Here is a 19388-nt window from a genome sequence, read left to right as displayed (position 1 = left end):
GGTGATTCTCTTAAAGGGTCTACTTATCCCTGGTTAGTAAGTCATGCCAGTCAGAGGCTTTATCTGTAAACTTGGAGAAGGTGGGGGGTTTCAATAATATATAATGTTATTGTTCATCTTATGGACGGCTCTGTGGAGGGGGAGGAACCTGCAGATGCAGCGATAGTTAAATGTTTTCAAAGAATATGACAGAAAATAAGGTAAAATATTTTAAGATTTATATATCCATGCAAGTGGAGTTTGTTCTGTGTAAGTACAGTCTAGTATTTTTTGTCTTTTAAACGGTTTATTCTTAATGCAGGTGAATTAGTTAGTTAAGAGTAAGTCTCAAGCAACTGGAAAATGTACTTTTCCAGCCTCTATCAATTCCCATAGATGCCGGATACCATGGGTTTTGCTGTAGTTGGTGTGTTGGTATCAGGCCTTAGGGTTCCTTACGTGATAGTAAGTCAAAAATACTGGTCATGTCTTTCACATTTTTGCACTTATTTCAGGGGTCAATGCAGACATGAATATCATCCTGTGTACAAAAGATTCTTGGGAAAAGTCACTCACGTTAAAGTGGATTGTGCATGGAGTCACTAGTCTAATCTGATTGGTGGAACTTCAACTGGAAGTCATGTTCAAATAAGAGCAAAATGATGTTCACCAATATATTGTGCATGAAAAATGGGTGCAAATAGATGCCATGTTTTGGGCATCATTCTGTAAAGTTTATTATCTCTGTGATTTTCCAGCCTGTTACTACTTCCTATCTTGTCTTCAATTATAGCATAGGAATGTAATTACATTCTTTTCAATGTAATTGTGAAATTTTCCATTTTGCTGCTTTTTATGTGCAGGAACACTGAATGGCCAGTAAGTAACTGAACAATCTATAAAGGGATATAGTGGTCTGGTGGAAAACCTTCATGGAACTGGCAGTGCAACAATCAAATAATAAAAAGTAGCGACAGATCTTTAAAAATAAATAGAAAATGTAAAATGTAAGACAGAAGAGTAGCAAACATTAACTCATTATCAGTGCAAATGGCACAGGTTTGAATATTCACTCCATTCAAGCACAGATTCAAGAAAGAGAACAAAGGAGTCGCCAAAAAGGAGCAGAATAGGAACTGTATTTTAAGCCAAGGCAAACAAGACCAATTAAAAGCAGAATTAGGCCATTCATCTCATTGTGTCCTCCTTCCATTCCATCATAATTGATAGGCCTTGTACCCAAAAATTTGCAACGTTTCTCCTTCACTGAAGGAAACATTGGGCCAGTTGGGTTCTGATATGGTCAACAGTTCTATGTCTGCCCATTGGAAATCTGAAATTACAGATGGTTGGAGGTACTGGACTGAGGGAGCTGGGTTTGCTTCACATCTCCAACACCCGCACCCCTCCTGCCAGTTTAATGCCACCTATGACTGGCACACAAGTAACAGCCACTATTCATTTAAAAGGTTACTGCAGATTATGTTTAGTTTTAAAATTTTGCTTCTTTATTTGGTTTTAATCAATTTACAATGGGATCAACGGTAATTGAATTTGTTTATTTATTATATAGTAACCCTTATGTTGCTAATTTTGTAAATTCATCAGATGCAAAAAAATGCCTTTGACAGCAGGAAGGTGCTAGGGTAGGATTCTGAGACCTGGTTGCCACACTCTCAGCACTCTTCCCCTGGAGGAAGGGGAAAGCACAAGAACAGTGGAATTCATGGGGCCACAACGTGTTACTAAAACCATGGGTGGATAATGGGAGTTGGCGGCAGGAACCTGCTGGTGGTGCATTAGATCCATTATGATCTGGGCCATTTTACTGAAGGCTCCCTGAGAACAAATGTGTGCGAGGGTAGAAATGTACAACTCCAACCATTGTTACTATCAAGATACACTGCAATGCTAAATCCATTATAGCATAAAATTTTATAAACCATACTATAAAAGTCAGAGAGTAATTTTAAAAAATCTCTTGTTCTGAACAGGGTCTCCAGATCGGAACCAGAGAACTAGAAGAAACGGGGGCCAAGTTCTGTACAGCGCTCCTGAAGCTAAAGAAAGATGTGTTCTCATGTAGCACATGGCTGATCCAAAATTCCAGTCTACCTGATTTGGATAATGAGCTTCACAATGTTAAACACATGTCGCATAGGTAAGTTGATCTGCAAATTCGTTGGATAGTTATGAAATGATTTACAATGTCCATTGTTAGTGATAATTGACAGTACATATTCAATCAAAGAAAACTAACCAAGACTGCCTAGAATGGGAGAGAAAATTACAGAAAATAGTCAGGAATAACTGGATGCATCGAAATCTCCATTGTCAGGTAATAGGGGAGGTCTCGCAGCATCTGAGGGAGGTAAGGCGACATTTTGGGCCTGAGGCCTTCTTCAGGGTATAACCAAGAAGCAGGTAGGTGCTTGAATAAAGACTGGGAGAGAAAGAGGGGAGGGGGAGGAGTACAAACCAATAGATAAAAAGTGTTAACTGGTTATGAGAATTGATTTCAGCTCTGTGAAAGGGGAAAAAAGAGAGAAAAAGCTGGGGGAAAGAGGACAGAGGGAAGAAGTTGTTGTGGGGGGGTGGTTAATGGAAAACTGGAGAAGTTGATGCTGATGGCATTTGGTTGGAGGATGTCCAGGCGGAAGATGAGGCGTTGCAATTTGTGGGAGGTCTCAGTCTGGCAGTGCATGACAGTCATTTCAGTAAGGGAATGGGACGGGGAATTGAATGGGTGGTCATAGGAGATCTACTATGGTGAAGACCAAATAGGACAGGGCCTGAGGGGATGAAAGCCCCAAGCTCAATGAACTCTTCTAATACACACAAGTGGTAATGTATAATCTGCATCATATTGGAATTGATCTTCCTCACACTTGACACATATGCAGTTAATGACCTTCAATATGACAAGATCAGTTCACAATCCACAGGCATTGGCAGACAGGATAGGCAGGACAGAGCCAGCTCCTATCGATGAGGATAGGTGCTGGAATTTATTAGCTAGTTTGTTGAAGCCAAAATTCTTCCTCACATTATAAAATCAATGATGTGTCTATCTGAATCACCCTATCCCTGTGCAATTATTCAATGATAGTTGTTATATTGACCACTAGCCACATATGCTTAATTGAGAGATGGCTAAATATATTTTTGGTTTTAAAATGTAATAGTAGTCTGTACGGCTATTGATTTAACATGCATGTCCACTTTAACCTAATGTGTTTGCTGTATATTAATTGGACGGCAGAATGCTATAAGTCGTTATTTGTTCACTGTATGTTGTGCTTTTTTAAAGTTTTTTTGCTTGCTAGTTATTGATTGTTTGCCTAAATGATGTTTACTTTGAGTGAAAATCCTGGACAACTCCTCCAATTGGGATCAACATCAGCCCAGAATAAACCACTATAGGTCCAACAGAGACAAATGACCCCATTTATTTGAGAGAAGCAACAACTGGCCATTGTGACAAAGAACAAGTAACAGCTGCCTGTGCTCTGGATGGAGAGTGAAGGCTTGGTCTTTTCTTGTTATTGTGCAAAGCACTATTCTTTATCAGACTACAAATGTCGAACTAAAACCAAGAAAGCAGGTCAAGCTGCACAGTGTCTGATTAATACGCAGTGAGGCAAAATTATGCAAGTTGAAGTGAAGTACTGTACTACCAAAAGTGATGCATGTGGCTCAAGCAGAGCTACCTTAGACATCCCAACGGTTGGACTGCACTTTTAATTAATCAAAGTCAAAAAGTCCGATTTCAGGTTTATTGTCAGAATACACACATGACCTCACATACAACCCTGCATTTCTACTTACTAATAGTGTAAAACAGCTGTACTCAAAAAAGATACATATACGAAAGAGAGAAATGTCAACAAGAAGGAAGTACAAACAAACTGTGCAATACAGAAAATAAATATTCGATATTATGAGAATTCAGAGAGCTTAAATGAGCTTCTGATTGATTTTGTTGTTGAGGAGGGGAGCTTCTCTTCCTGAACCTGGTAGTATGAGTCTTGTGGCACCTATAACCTGATGGGAGCAGCGAGAACAGAGCGTCTGTTGGGTGGTGTGGATCCGAGATCATTGCTTCTGCTCGCATACCCTGTAGATGTTCTTGATGTTAGGGAGGATTTTGCCTGTGTTGACTACCTTTTTCAGGGCTTTACGGTCATGGGTCTTGGTGTCCCCATTCCAGACTGTGATGGAGTGGGTCAGCACACTTTCAACCACATATCTGTTGAAATTGACCTGGGTTTCCAATGTTTTGCCAAACCCACAAAAACTCCAGAGAAAGGAGAGGTGCTGCCATGTTTTCTTCATGGAGATATTTGTATGTTGGTCCAAGACAGGACTTTTGAGATAGTGACTCCAAGCAATTTACGTTTGCTCACTCTCTCCACCTCTCATCCCCCAATCATCACTGGATTGTAAACCTCTGGTCTTCCCCTTCTGAAGTCAACTATCCTTTCCTTGGTTTTGTGACATTAAATGCAAGATTGTTGGTGCACCATTCCTCCCAGTTTTCAATCTCCATTCTGTATGCTGATGCATCACCCCTTTTTATACAACCATGGTATCGTCAGCAAAATTGTAGATGGTGTTGTACCCAGCCACACAGTCAAATGTGTAAAGTGAGTAGAGCAGGGGCTAAGAACGGAACCCTGTGGTGCTCGGTACTGATGGAGATTGTGGAGGAGATGTTCTTATCAATCCTACCTGATTGTGGTCTGGAGGTGAGGAAATCTATGATCCAATTACACAGTGGGTCATTGAGGTTCAGGTCTTGGAGTTTGCTGATCAGTTTTGATGGGATAATGGTGTAGAATGCCTAACTGTAGGTGATAAAGAGCATCCTGATGTATGCATCTTTGCTGTCCAGGCATTCCATGGCTTTGTGTAGAGCCAGTGAGATGGCATCTATCGTAGACCTGTTTCTACAATAGGCAAACTGTAACTCAGACAGTAGTTGATATGCTTCAACACCGTACACGTCTCAAAACACCTCATTGTGGATGTGAGTACCACTGGTCAGTAGTCATTTAGGTAGGTTACCCCACTCTTCTTTGGTACAATTACAATTGAGGCATGTTTGCAACAGGTGGGTACCAGGCCCTGCTGGAGTGAGATGTTGAAGATATCCACGAATATATAGGCAGGATGATATTTTCACAGTACTCAGCTGGGTACTCCGTCCGGCCCAGATGCTTTCCTTGGATTCATTCTCCTGAAGGCAGCCGCATGTCATTCTCAGATAGTGACAGTAGAGGATCATCAGGGGACATGGGGGTGTGCAGTGAATTGCTCTTGTCAAATCAGGGATCTCCATTGAGTTCCTCTGGGAGTGAAGCTTTGCTATCTCCTACCACACTGGATTTGGTTTTGTAGCAGGTTATGTCATTTAGACCCTGCCACAGCTTTCTGGTAACCCCTTCACTGTTTCCATTTTTTACTGGAATCTCCACTTTGCCTGGGAGATGGGTTTTTGGAGGTCACATGTGTAGTTTATTAGATATATGGAATTAGCACCCAATGATTTTGTGAGAGGGATCAAGTTGTATACAGGAAAGTGCATTAAAGCTGTTTCGGTTGGTTCCTGATGATTATTAAAGAGAATTTTGTTGACATGGCTCCTGATGCTGCAGAGGATGTAACTAGACTGTTTTACATGTCATAGGTTCAAAATCTGCAATGTTGGAATGGAGAAGCAAAAATGTTAATTAATCTCTATCCATCTGAATAAACATGGCAAATGATATCGTGATGCAATTTATATCGAACACATCTCAGCAGCAGAATTACTCTGACTTCAGTCCAACATGAGGGAAATAGAAGAGAAGCGTTCTGCGATGCCATTTGAGATTTTATTTATTTGATTGTTCACTGGCTTGTAGGAGTGTTGCTGGCCAGATCAGTACTTACTGCCCACTGCAACTTCATCCTGAAATTAATGACATGGAAAATTATTTCAGGGAGCAGGTTAAGAGTCAATTCTATTGTTTTGGGACTGGAGTGAGGTTGGCAGATAAGCCATAGCAGTTTGATAAATCAAGCAGGTTTTTACAGTAATAAAAACAGGAAATACAGGAAAGATTCAACAGGCCAGACAGCATTGATAGAAAAAAGAGTTAATGTTCACCAGTTCTGATAAAGAGACCTAGTCACGAGAGATGGATAAATATGGTAATTTTAAGTTCCAGAGAAGGTCATGGGAGAATGTCTAGAACAAAGATGATTGGCTCAAGACATGATTAGATGTTAATTATCCCTCCCTATCTTCTGTGAAAGAGCAAGTTAGCTAAAGTTGGAGAATTTAATACAGAGTAGGAAAATTGCAAAGAACCAAGATGGAAGACCAGGTTTGTATAGAACTTTGTTTTAATAGTGCAGGAGAAATTGCAGGGGCTCTGGCAGAAATATTTAAAATGTCCTTAGCCGCAGGTGCCAGAGAATTGGAGAAGCATGTTATTCTGTTGTTTAAAAACGGCTCCAAAAGTAACCCTGAAACATATAGGCTAGTGAGCCTGATATCAGTTGTCAATAAATTATTGGAAGGTGTTCCAAGAGAATACTATACAAGCATTTGGATAGCCAGGTGTTATGTCTCTTTTACTTAGGAGGCATCTTAAATAATTTAGAGATGCAAGATTCTAATAACAAAAGAGACTTTACTTACAGATGTCTTCCACCATGTCAGGAAACTGTTCACACACATTTCTTTGCCATCTTGTGAATTGGGCTGTGACTGTTGGACTCTGTGTTGCTGGTCCACGTGGAGGTGATGTAGCTTGTTGTGCTTCGCCTGATAACTGCTGTGTTGATATTTCAGTATTAGTAGTTGTGGTCTCTTCACTTGATACCTCATTTGATATTGGTGTTGCAAGCTTTGCTGGCGTTAAAGCTTTCTGCTTCAACACATCTTGTGTTGGCCGGATGTGAATTCTGTTCCTCCTCAGCTGGTGGCCAGAGTCTGTCTCAACAATATATGATCTGGGTGTCTCAGCTTCTCTGATGACCTTTGCTGGGGTCCATGTTTTCAACATTGGTTCTTGAATATGCACATGCTGCCCTCTGAAGAGTTCGGGCAAGGTTTGTGCCTGTTTGTTATAATGCTGGTGTCCTTCTTCTTGCGTGTCAGCCAGTCTTCTGCCCTTCTGGAGGATGTTTTTGCTTGACAGAGTTGTTTTATATCTACTGCCATTTAGAAGTTCAGCCGGGGACTTCATGTCAGCCCTTAAAGGTGTTGCTGGTAATGATAGAAGAGCCAGGGATGGGTCTTCCTTTGTTTCACAACACTTAACTTGTGTGTATTTCACAGTTTGCACTTGTCTTTCAATAAACCCATGACCTTTGGGGTAGTATGGGGATGATGTTGTGATAATAAACCCATACTCTGCAGCCAGCTTTCAGAATTCTTGTGACGTGATCTGTGTTCCATTGTCACATATTACTTGCTTGGGTATTCCTTGTTCAGCAAAGAGCGCTCTCATTTCTGAGGTGATAGTTGACGCTGTCAGGTCTTTCACCCTTTTGACGAATGGAAACTTAGTGTTGTAACAGGCTACTATTAAATACCACTCTTGATTCTTGGTGAACAAATCTGCACACACCTGGCAGGTACTTCTGTGGAAAACATTTCCTATTTTTGTTGTGAGGGAATGATGTTATAGGAATAAAGAGACATGGCTTCAGGAGGGCCAGGATTGGGAAGTTAATATTTAAGAGTACTCATCCTATCGAAAGGACTGCAGGTGGGAAGAGGGGGTGGTGAGGAATAATTTTCAGTCCCTTGAAAGGAGCAACATAAAAGTAGGAGGAGTAGTCTGTTTGGATATTGAGGAATTGCAAAGGCAAGAGGACTATAATGGGAGTCATATTCAGGCCCCCAAACAGTAGCTCAGATATAGGAGGCAGAATAAATCAGGAGTGAAAATTGGCACGTCGGAATGGTTATGATGAAGTTGTTACAGGGGATTTCAACATGCAGGTAGACTGGGAAAATCTAGCTGACGTGGGACTGCAAGAAAGTGAGTTTATAGAATGTCTCCAAGATATATTCTTAGAGCAGCTCGTGATGGACCCCACTGGGGGTGGGGGGGTGTGCGGGTGGGAGACAGTTTTGGATTTGATATTGTATAATGATGCAGATTTGCTAAGGGACCTTGAAGTAGGGGAGCCATTAGGTAATAGTAACCATCGTGTGGTCAGTTTTAATTTGCAATTTGACAGGGAGAAGGAAAGAAAGTCAGAAGTATCAGTATTATAGTTGAATAAAGGGGATTATGCAGCCATGAGAGAGGAGCTCACCAAAATACAACACACTGGGAGAACAGTGGAATTTGCAGATGACATGAACCTGGGTGGCAGTGTGAAGTGTGAGGAAGATTCAGGGGAACTTGGGCAGGTTGGGTGAGTGGGCAGATGCATGGAAGATGCAGTTTAATGTGGATAAATGTGAGGTTATCCACTTTGGTGGCAGGAACAGGAAGGCAGATTATTATTTAAATGGAGTCAAGTTAGGGAGTGGGGAAGTGAAACATGATCTAGGTGTACTTGTACATAAGTCACTAAAAGCTAACATGCAGGTTCAACAAGCTGTGAAAAAGGTAAATGGGAATAGACTTTTGGAGAAGAGGTCCTTCTGCAGTTGTACAGGGCCCTGATGAGACCACACCTGGAGTATTGTGTCCAGTTCTGGTCTCCTAATTTGAGGAAGGACGTTCTCACTAGTGAGGGAGTGCAGCGTAGATTCACAAGGTTAGTTCCACCATCTCAGGAAACTGTTCTCCCTCTCACGCACGCGCATGCCCCACAGTGGTGCATTATAGTTACTACCGTGAGAAGGGTATATTCTTACGCGGTTACAAAATAGTTCACATTATCCTGACTATGTAAACACCAGGGACTGATTAAGGACACTCAACATGGCTTTCTGTATGGTAGGTTGTATTTAATCAATCTTATAGATTTTTTTAAAGGTGGTTACCAGAAAGATTGCTCTGCCATCTCTCCCCCACTCACCTGCCCATGTCACGCTGCCATCTCTCCCACTCCCACCCACCTGCCCAAGTCGCGCTATCTCTTCCACCCCCACCCATCCCCACCACTGTACCAGTGCCAGGGGAATGCCCCCCCCCCCCCCCTTCTTGGTTCCCCTGCTCTGGAGCTGGTACAGCAATTTCAGCTGCGTGGGGGTTTATGGGTAGCAATGACAGCCATTGACCTTGGCTGTGAACCTGGGGCCCTGTAAAAAAATGTTTTCAATTGGGCCCCGCAGCTCTTAAGGCCGGCCCTGAGCAGCTACTCCCAGCTATTCATTCAAACTTGCACTCTATTTTCCCAGCCAAAATCCTGTTCCCATTATAAATCTGCTCCCACCCCAAATCCTGCTCCCACCTCGAATCCTGGTCCCTGCCTCGAATCCTGCTCCCACCTCGAATCCTGGTCCCTGCATCGAATCCTGCTCCCTGTCCCGAATCCTGCTCCCTGTCCCGAATCCTGCTCCCTGCCCCGAATCCTGCTCCCGCCCCAAATCTTTCTTCAGCAACTCCAACAATATTATTCTGTCACTTGAAAAAGTTGAAGATTAATTGTGGCTGCCATTAAAACTAAATTACACTGAACTCACTATGAGTTCCAGGGCCCTCCATAATATTTGGGACAAAGAAACTTATTTTCCTTTATTTTCCCCAGTGCTCTACAATTTTAAAATTGTAATCAAACAATTCAAATGTAATTAAAGTGCACATTCCAGATTTTATTCAAGGTTATTTGTTTACATTTTGGTGTGACCATGAAGAAATTACAGCACTTTTTATACATTGTCCCCTCATTTCAGGGCACCACAATGTTTGGGACATTTGGCTTCACAGGTGTTTGTGAGGACTCAGGTATGTTTAATTGCTTCATCAGTGCAAATATAAGAGAGTTAGATTGGCTTCTCGTTGCCATTTTTCAATAGGAGGATCAAAGTCAACGAAGCCATTATGAGGATGAAAAACAACACTAAATCAGTAAGAGAGATCGTACAATCCACAGCATTACCAAAGTCAACATCATTAAAAGGACAGAGCGTACTGGTGAGCTCAGTAATCACAAAGGGACTGGGATTCTAAGGAAGACCTCCACTCCTGATGACAGAAGAAGTCTCATCTTCATGAAAAAAACCCCCAAACTTATGTCCGACAGATCAGAACTGTTCATGATGTCTTCTGTGGACAGTGGTCAATGACATATACACACCTGGCTCTTGAAAAATGTTTCTGATCAGTTGGACGTGCATTTCAGGATTTTTTCTTCAGGTCATCAGTGCCAGTGTTCGATACTAGTAGATTGCCTCCGGCAGAGAGTCAGTGTTGATGACACGGCTCTGAGCTGGTTTAAGTCTTATTTTAGTGACAGGACTTTCTCAGTCAACATGGGCAAATTTTCGTCCTCCTCTCCTATCCTTTCCTGGGGGGTTCCTCAAGGGGCTATTCTCTTCTCATTATATATAATTCCCCTCGGCAATATCATATAAAAACACAGCATCTCCTTCCACTGCTACACTGGTGATACTCAGCTCTGTCTCTCCTTGAAGCCCAATGACCAAGCAAAGATAACCAGCCATAATGACTGTCTGGAGGACATAAAGTTCTGGATGGCTCAAACCCTTCTACAGCTAAACAAAGGCAAATCTGATATCATCCTATTTACCCTCCCCCCCAACTCCACCAAAAAAATCTCCAATACCTTTGGCGACTTAACCACCTTCATTAAACCACACGTCAGATCCCTTGGTGTGATATTCGATTCCACTTTCAAGTCAATGCAGCAGTAAAAGCTAGCTTTTTCCAGCTCCACACTATTGCCAAAATCAAATTATTCTTGTCACTAATCGAGAAAGTTATCCATATCCTCATTTTCTCCTCTTTAGAAGACTCTTAGCTCTCTATACACGGGATTTAGTCAGTTGTCATTTTCCCATCTGCACTGGTGCAGAATGCTTCAGCCAGGCTCCTAACAGGAGCCAAGAAGAGGAACCATATCCCCCTATTCTGGCCTCCCTCCACAGGATGTCAGTGCGGCTCAGAATAGATTTTGAAGTACTCCAGTTTGTTTACAAAGCCATTAATGGACTAGCCCCCTCCTACATCACTGATTTCCTTATGCCCTACTCCATTTCAAGACCCCTCAGATCGGCCAATTTAGGGTACTTGGCTGTTCTGCACTCAAATCGTAAACTCAGTGGAGATTGTACCTTTGCAATAGCAGCCCCCAAACTGTGGAACAATATTCCCCCCCTCCATCAAATCAGCCCCTTCCTTTAACTCTTTTAAATCCAGGTTAAAGTTGTATTTTTATTCACAAGTGTTTTGAAGTGATTGTCAATTGTTACCATGTTGTATGTACAATTCGGAACTTCGAGGACCCATTTTGCACTTTAAATAGTTGCTTAAGTTGAGATGTAACTACGATCTGTATAGCACTTTGGTCAACGTGAGTTGTTTTAAATGTGCTATATAAATAAATTAAACTAAACTTTTCTTCTTTATGATGAGAATTCTTCTGTCATCAGGAGTGGAGGTCTTCCTTGGTCTACGAGTCCCTTTTTGATTACGCTCTTTCTTTTTAATGATGTTCCAAACTGTTGATTTTGGTAATGCTTTGGTTTGGTCAATGTCTCTTAGTTTTATTCTTGTTTTAATCCTCATAATGGCTTCTTTGACTTTCATTGGGCACGACTCTCGTCCTCCTGTTGAAAAATAGCCACTACAGACTCCAAAAGTGATCAAAAGCTTAGAAGTAAACCCAACTCTCTTATACCTGCACCAATGAAGCAATTAAACATACCCGAGTGTTCACAAACACCCATGAGGCCAAATGTCCTAAACATTGTGGTGCCCTGAAATGGGGGGACTATGTATTAAAGTGCTGTCATTTCTACATGGTCAAACCAAAATGTAAACAAATAACCTTGAATAAAATCTAGAATGTGCACTTTAATTACTTGTGAATTAATTGATTACAAATTTAAAACTGTGGAACACTGGGGAAAATAAAGGAAAAAGGGGAACTTTGTTCCAAATATTAGGGAGGACCCTGTAAAATCACATCCTTTGACTTGCTGGAAATGCATGAATGTACAGATTGTATTCATCTGAATTATTTTGGAGTCACTATATCATTAACAATACTTATTAAAGTGGAGGACATGGTGAATTTGTCCTGAAGTCCAGTGGGAAAAATAATCCCTACACATTCCTCAAGCGAGTGACACTCATTGAGAGCACGCCCAAAGACATTTTGGCAAATGCAGCTTGACCTTCTAAATTAGCTCAGGTATTTGATATCCATTCTCAAGCACAAATATCTTATCAAATGACCACAAATGCATTCAAAAGTTAATCATCCTCAATCTGCTGACAGTATAACTTAGAGTCTGTTTGGCCCCTGGAGAAATGTGTCTCGGGTATGTTTCTTCCCATGCAGTGAGTTGAAGATGTTTCTAAAAATTATCACATCCTACGCATTAAGCTACCTCCATGTAGCCATTAGGGTTTAAGCCAAAGGTAATGACTGAGCCCAGGGCCCCATTTTACCATATAACCATATAAACCATATAACAGTTTACAGCGCAGAAACAGGCCATATCGGCCCTTCGAGTCCGCGCCGGATCACTTGAACAACCATTTCAAAGCCTTTTTTACTCTGGCACTCATTTCACATTGGACCATCTTGAAATGATAAATGTCTTCTAACTTTGCCTATAACAGTTCATGTTACTTTGCCTTCCTTTTATTAGTTTCTTGTTTGCTTTCTACTCTATTTTACCCTATTATTCATTATCGTCATTATTACTTCCATGTGTCAGTGTTCGATCCAATAGATGATCAAAGGTTTAAAATTCGGGACTGAAGCATCATCTCTGTACTTTCTCTTGCTGCATTCATCCTCTGTCCACTGTCAACAAACTCAAGCCAACTCCCTCGAGCTGAAGAATTTGGACAATCTCTGTCACCTCCCTTCTCTCACTGACACAAATTTCATAAACTTTTATAAACGGATAGAGAATAAATGAGCGTGTACCTGCTTTTTTCTTCAATCTTAACAAAGCCCACCAACAGTGAAAAATTCCTTCCTTCCATCCACACAATTGCCCTTCTGCTTACTTGCTAAAAGCTCAACAGGATCCTTTTTATTGGAGAAATCAGTTTTCCCAGATTCCTGAGTCGGGGTTCAGTCCAAAATTTTATCTGCCTTTTGCTCCTTTAATGGACCTATTGAGTTTCTCTTGCACTTCTGTGTATGGTACTTGAACTCAGCATCTACAGATTTTCCTTTTTTCTCTTTTGTCCTGAATTTTGCATTTCTATGCCAAAAATGCCTATTTTTCACCCATGTGCGCGCACACCTCTGCTCTCTCAATTATTTATTTTTCTAGGTAGGTTCGTCCCCAGCAGTGGTAGAACACAGGAGTTTGCAGTCTACAAGTTGCTCCCAGAGACGGGATGTGTAATGAGACAAACACTGATCACTTCTTAGTGAAAGATGCACTTAGATCTGCCTAAAACTTGTTGGTCTTCCCAGTTCGAATGCTATTGACTGGCATCTGCCAAGAGGCGAGTATAGATACTGAGGAATGCACTAAAGGTGTAGTCACCTTAAACATTCTGTGGGGAAGGAATGCAGCCTAGGGTCCAGCCACCATAGGACAGTCAGGGTCTGGGCCCTGAATAACAGCCTTTCAAAACACATCAATAATGAAACGTTTGGGTACGAACATGAGTGATGTGATATATTGTAAGTGAACAAAATCAAGTTAAACAAGAAAATCTGCAGATTCTGGGGTTGAGTTCAATACAACGTAAACAGTAAATACAATCCTTATCCTCTTGCAGAAGCAATAGAGTTGGGACTTGCTGGTTTGTGCAATATATTATCATTTCTAATATCCTTTTCTCCTATTTCATTACCTTTGTGCTAGTACTTTAATAAATTTAGAAAAAGAAAGCAATTTTTAAAACATTTTAAAGGAATTTATGAAATGTGAATCTTCTAATGGTCGACATAAAATGATGAACACCCTTGTTTGAATCTGTCACTACAATTGTGACATCACAAATATTTCTGAGATTCTTTTCCTGTGGGTGAGGCAAAATTACCAGATATTGGTAATGCAAAAAAACTGTAATTATCGTATAAACGTCAACAAATAAAGAAATTCAAACAAACTGTGCAGTGCAGACAGTAAAAAAAAGTCAATGAAGTGCAAAAGATCCTTAAATCCTAAAACTCCTTATATGAGTCCCTGTTTGAGTTTGTCATTGAGTATGATGAAGGAGGGGTAGCAGTTCTTCCTGAACTTAGTGGTGTGAATCTTGTGGCATTCACTGATGGTAGCAATGAGAACAGAGCATGTGCTGAGTGATGTGGATATTTGATGATGGCCTGCTGTTCTCTGATGACAGTGTTCCAGGTAGGTGCTCTTGATGACGGGGATGGTTTTGCCTGTGATGTCCTGGGCAGTATCCATTACCTTTTGCAGGGCTTTACGCTCAGGGTATTGGTGCCCCTATACGACCGTGATGCAGCTGGTCAGCATACTTTCTACCACACGTGTTTCTGGTGTCATACCAAACCTCCACAAACTCCTGAGGAAGTAGAGCCGCTGACGTGCTTTCTTCACGACGCCATTGGTGTGATGGTTCCAGGAAAGATCCTCCAAGAGAGTGATTTGCTCATCCTGTCCACCTCTGATTTTCCCTGGCTGAAGTCAACAATCATTTCTTTGGTCCTGGTGACATTGAATGCGAGGTTGTTGTTGGTGCACCATTCAGCCAAGTTTTCAATCTCTATCCTACACAAAGATGTATCTGCGTTAATAATCAATCTGCAATTGTCTGAGAGATGAGTCAAGCTTGGTGCCTTTCAGCCCAGTGGTATGAACACTGAATTTTCCATTTTCTGGTCACCCACAATCCCAGTGCTTACTTCACACTCACCTGTGAAGGTGGACACCTTCTTCTTGGCTCCCTCTACCTGTCATCCCTCTTTCCTCACATGGTTCCACCTATCACACTGTTACATATTGGCCATCTTCCCACTTGCCTGTCATTCCTGATGCAGTGTCTTGACCCAATACTTCGACTTCCCCTTCTGTCTCCACTGAAAGTATCATGGAGCCCATACAGCACAGACCAGGACCTTTGGGCCAACCCTTCCATGGCCAACCAAGTCAGCATTCTGAGTTTGTCCCATTTGCCCCGATTTTGTCCATCTCCTTCAAAACACTTCCTGTCCATACATGTATTTTGGGAACAACATCTATATCTGTCTGAGCACTCTCCAACCAAATAACATTAGCCAACTTCTCAAATTTCTGTTGAACCCCTCCCTCCAGTCTGCCCCTATTTCTAGCTCCTCATCCCTTTCCTTCTCTCTCCTATCAGAGAGCTACCCTCCCCCTGTCACTTCTCAGCATTTTTTATCATCTATGTCCTCTTACCTTTCAGCCTGTGTTCCTCCTCTTGCCCCTTCCTCCCCCTCTCCTCTTCAAACCCCCCCCCCCCCCCCCCCACCCCACCACCTTTGCATTCAGGCCCTTACCTGTCTTTTGCTTATACCTTGACAAGGGGCTCGGGCCTGAAACGTTGGTGGGCCTGAAACGTTGGTGGCCTTTTACTTCCTATTAATGCTGCATGACCTGCTGAGTTTCTCCAGCACTTTTTGTCCACGTCTTTTGGATGTTGTAATTGTACACACTCTATAATGCTTCCTCTGGCCTGCTTATTCCAGATGCGGACCACCTTCTAAGTGAAAAGTTGCCCTCAGGTCCCTCTTAAAGCACCCCCCTCTTTAAACCTATGTTCTCTGGTTCTATCATTGCCTTCCCTGGCAAAAAGGCTGTGAACATTCACTTTATCCATGCCACTTGTCATTTTATAAGCCTCGACAAGGACTCCCAGACACTGCTTAATGCTTAGAGTTCTTCCAGTGTTATATTTTATTTAATTCCCACATTTTTGTTCATTTAAAATAAATCAACGTAGGCAAAAGCCTAACGTCTGTTTGGTTCCAAAGAAAAGAGATGAGTCCTATCTGGGCTTCACTGGGACTTTAATCTTGAAGCACATCAATGGAGTATATGATCTCAGACCAGCACTAGAAAAGGTAGTAAATCCCACCATCTGATTCACTGTTGGAAGCAGGCAGGAGGGTAGCGTGTGAATGAATTGTTCATGTAGTAGGCAGATGGAACCAGAAGGGGGAGGGGAGTTGGGGTAAGTGGGTCAGGGAACAAAAAAGGTGGAGCAAGAGAGAATGGGAAAGATGAAGTTAGCTGCTTTTGTTTAAGATCACTTGATCTGATTCAGTCAAAAAGAAGTGTTGTTGTGTTTTTTGATAGAGTAATTGATTAATTGATTTATCTGCTTTTTCTTTACCAAAGGAGCTTTAGAATTAGACTGCCTGATAATTCTATTGTGCAGGTAATCCCAGCTGTGCCATCTATTACCTCATTGATCACCTACGCTGGCATGAGATAAATGTATCAAAGCCATTTGCATGCAGTGAGTTGCAGATGGATAGGACCCGGGTTCATTAATCAGCTCGAGGCTGTTTGAGGTGTGATCAATTTACGGGGTGTGATTGATTTATCTGACACCTCGGTGGAGTCGTGGTAATGCCAACATCTGTCTTGCCGTCCATCTTAAAGTTGTATTGTATTGTACGCTTCTGAAGGACTTGGTCTTAAAGAAATTGATTTATTTTAATTTATGACCTGCTGCGTTCATTTTACATAAGAACATAAAACTTGGATGCAGAAGGACCATAACTGATCTTCTGTTGTACTTTCCTCCCCTAATCCTAAAACCTATTGATCTCTGCCTTGAATAAAATTGGCATCTGAAATTTCACCAAACCCTCATAAATTCACCAACTTTTGAGTGAAGAAATTTTTCATTTTAGTTTTGAATGATTAACCTTATATTTTGAAATGGTGCCTCCTAGTTCTGGAGACTTCTGTTGTGGATATTATTGCCCCCCAAGCCATAGTGTCAAGTCCTCTAAATGTTTTATATATTTCATTTGATTATCTCTCATGGTTCTTAATGAGCTCAGCCTGCACATCTCCCCTCAGGATCCAGTTGAGAAGAATGTTCTAGGTTGGCCGTGCTCTTGGAAACTTCGAAAAGCAAATTTACTGAACATCCTGCTGTGTTTAACTACATTCCTCTTGTTTGGTATCTGATCATTTTGTGTAATAGTCAGCTTTTTTGACAGACTGGAGATCAGTTGGTTGAAGAGTGAAACATGAAAAATTGTAAAAATGTACAGAAATGCTGGAGGAACATAGCTGGTCTCACAGCTCCTATAGGAGGTAAAACATATATCACCGATGTTTCAGGCCTGAGCCCTTCAAAGTATAAGCAAGAACAGGAAGGCGTCAGAATAAAGATTGAAGACTGGCCATAGGAGGAGTCCAGACCAATAGACTAAAAGTGTTAATCTGATTTGATAAGAGGAAAGGTGAGAATTGATTTTGGTTCTGTGAAAGGAGATAGAGGAAAAGGGGAAGAGAGAGAGAGGGAGATGGGTCTGGGGGAAAGGCGACAGGGAGGAGAGAGAAGGAAGTGGGGGTTTAATAGAAACCAGAGAAGTTGATGTTAATGCCATCCGGTTGGAGGAGGCCCAGACAGAGGTTGGGGTGTTGTTCCTCCAATTTGCGAGTAGTCTCAGACTGGGAGTACATGAGATCATGGACAGACATGCCAGCAAAGGAATGGGGCAGGAAATTGAAATGGGTGACCACAGGGAGATCCACTCTATGGCAGCGGACAGAGTGATCTCCCAGTCTGCGCCCAGTCTCTCCAATGAAGAAGAGACCACAACAGGAGCATCGGATGCAGTAGACGACCCCTGCAGATTCACAAGTGAAATGTGGCATCACTAGGAAGGACTATTTGGGGCCCTGAATGGTGCTGAGGGAGAAGGTGGGGGCACAAGTGGAGCATCTCCGGCAGTCACAGGAGTAGGTGCCAAGGGGACAATTGGTGGGGATGGAGGAGTGGACATAGGAGTCATAGAGGGAGTAGTCCCTGCAGAAGGTGGAAAGGGAAGGAAAGGGGAATATGTGTCAGGTGATGGTATCACGTAGTAGGTGGCGGAAATGGTGAAGGAGGATATGGGCTGGATGGGAATGGGTAAAACTAATTATGAAGTGGAGGTGGTGGAGGGGTTGATCCAAAAGCAGGATGAGTCAGATATTGATTGGGTGGGAGGGGGTAGTTGTCTGGAGAAGTGAAATGTGGTTAAGAGAGTCTGCTGATGTTCGGGAAGCACATGGCTGTTAGGTTGGAACAAAGAAGGGTGTTGGGGGATGTGGGTTTGTTATTGGGTAGTCGGTGGAGCACATTCCTGCTCCTAGAAGCATAGTGTAAAGTCTCTAACCCTATGGAATCAGCTCCTCTCAGAGCTCAGTAAAAGCACATTGCTCATTCCTGCCCTTAAGCAAAAGACATTGAATGTCCTTTACCTCTTGCCATGTAGCAAAAGTCAAATCAAGCCAAGTTTATTATCATCTGATTGCACATACAACCTGACAAAACTGCGTTCTCTGGTCCCCAGTGCAAAGCCACACAAACAACCACATACAGACAAACGATACATATGCAGCACAAGTATTCATATTAACAAATAAATAAATATTGTTTTGATCCTATGAGATCTCGGAGGGTCAGTGTGAACAGTTCCTTTGGTCATTCAGTATTCTCACTGGCCGTGAGAAGAAGCTGTTCCTCAGCCTGGTGGTGCTGGCGCTGATCCTCCTATATCTCTTTTCCGATGAGAGCAGCTGAAAGATGCTGTGTGTGGGGTGGAATGATATTGTGCGTCTTCTTCAGACAACGATCCCAGTAGATCTCATCAATGAGGAGGGGGGGAGACTCTATTGATCCTCTCTGCCACCCTTATGGTCCTGTGGTTTGACCTCCAATCTATTTCTCTGCAACAACCGTACCACATTGTTATGCAGCCGGCCAGGACACTCTCAATAGATCTCCTGTAGAAGGTTGGCATAATGACCACTGTTGCACCTTCCTGACAAGTGAGGAGATGTTGAATGTCCATGATAGGTCACTAGTTAAGGGAACTCCAAGGAATTCAGTGCTCTCCACTGCAGAGATATTAATATGTAGTGGAGGATGTTCGTTCCTGATCCTCCTGAAGTCCACAACCATCTCCTTCGTCTTGTCCATGTTGAGACTCAAGTTGACCCATAACCATCCTTGAAAAGGTCAAGAAAGGCTCTCAGTTTAGCGGCATTTGAGCATGAGTAATAAATGCCAGGCCATCATTGTTGTTCACATCTTATTAAGAATGTAAAAAGTGTTCTGAATTTAATTTTTAAAATAACA

The 19388-nt window shown here is 42.1% G+C and overlaps 1 protein-coding gene across 10 annotated transcripts in view; it reads left to right on the top strand.

Annotated features, from left to right (window-relative positions):
• Positions 1-19388, top strand: part of LOC138749973 (cytosolic carboxypeptidase 4) — a 257666-nt gene that overhangs the window by 197645 nt on the left and 40633 nt on the right. For all 10 annotated transcript variants that reach the window (XR_011348981.1, XM_069912088.1, XM_069912087.1 and 7 more), the window contains one exon: positions 1974-2140. Coding sequence is in view for 9 of the 10 variants with exons in the window: in XM_069912088.1 (XP_069768189.1) it covers positions 1974-2140 (167 nt within the window). In the remaining variant the exon portion in view is untranslated. The remainder of the gene's footprint in view (positions 1-1973; positions 2141-19388) is intronic.

Source organism: Narcine bancroftii, chromosome 14 (genome assembly GCF_036971445.1).
Source record: "Narcine bancroftii isolate sNarBan1 chromosome 14, sNarBan1.hap1, whole genome shotgun sequence".
NCBI lineage: Eukaryota > Metazoa > Chordata > Chondrichthyes > Torpediniformes > Narcinidae > Narcine > Narcine bancroftii.
Note: the sequence above shows the minus strand (reverse complement) of the source record. Positions and strands in the feature narration are given on the sequence as shown.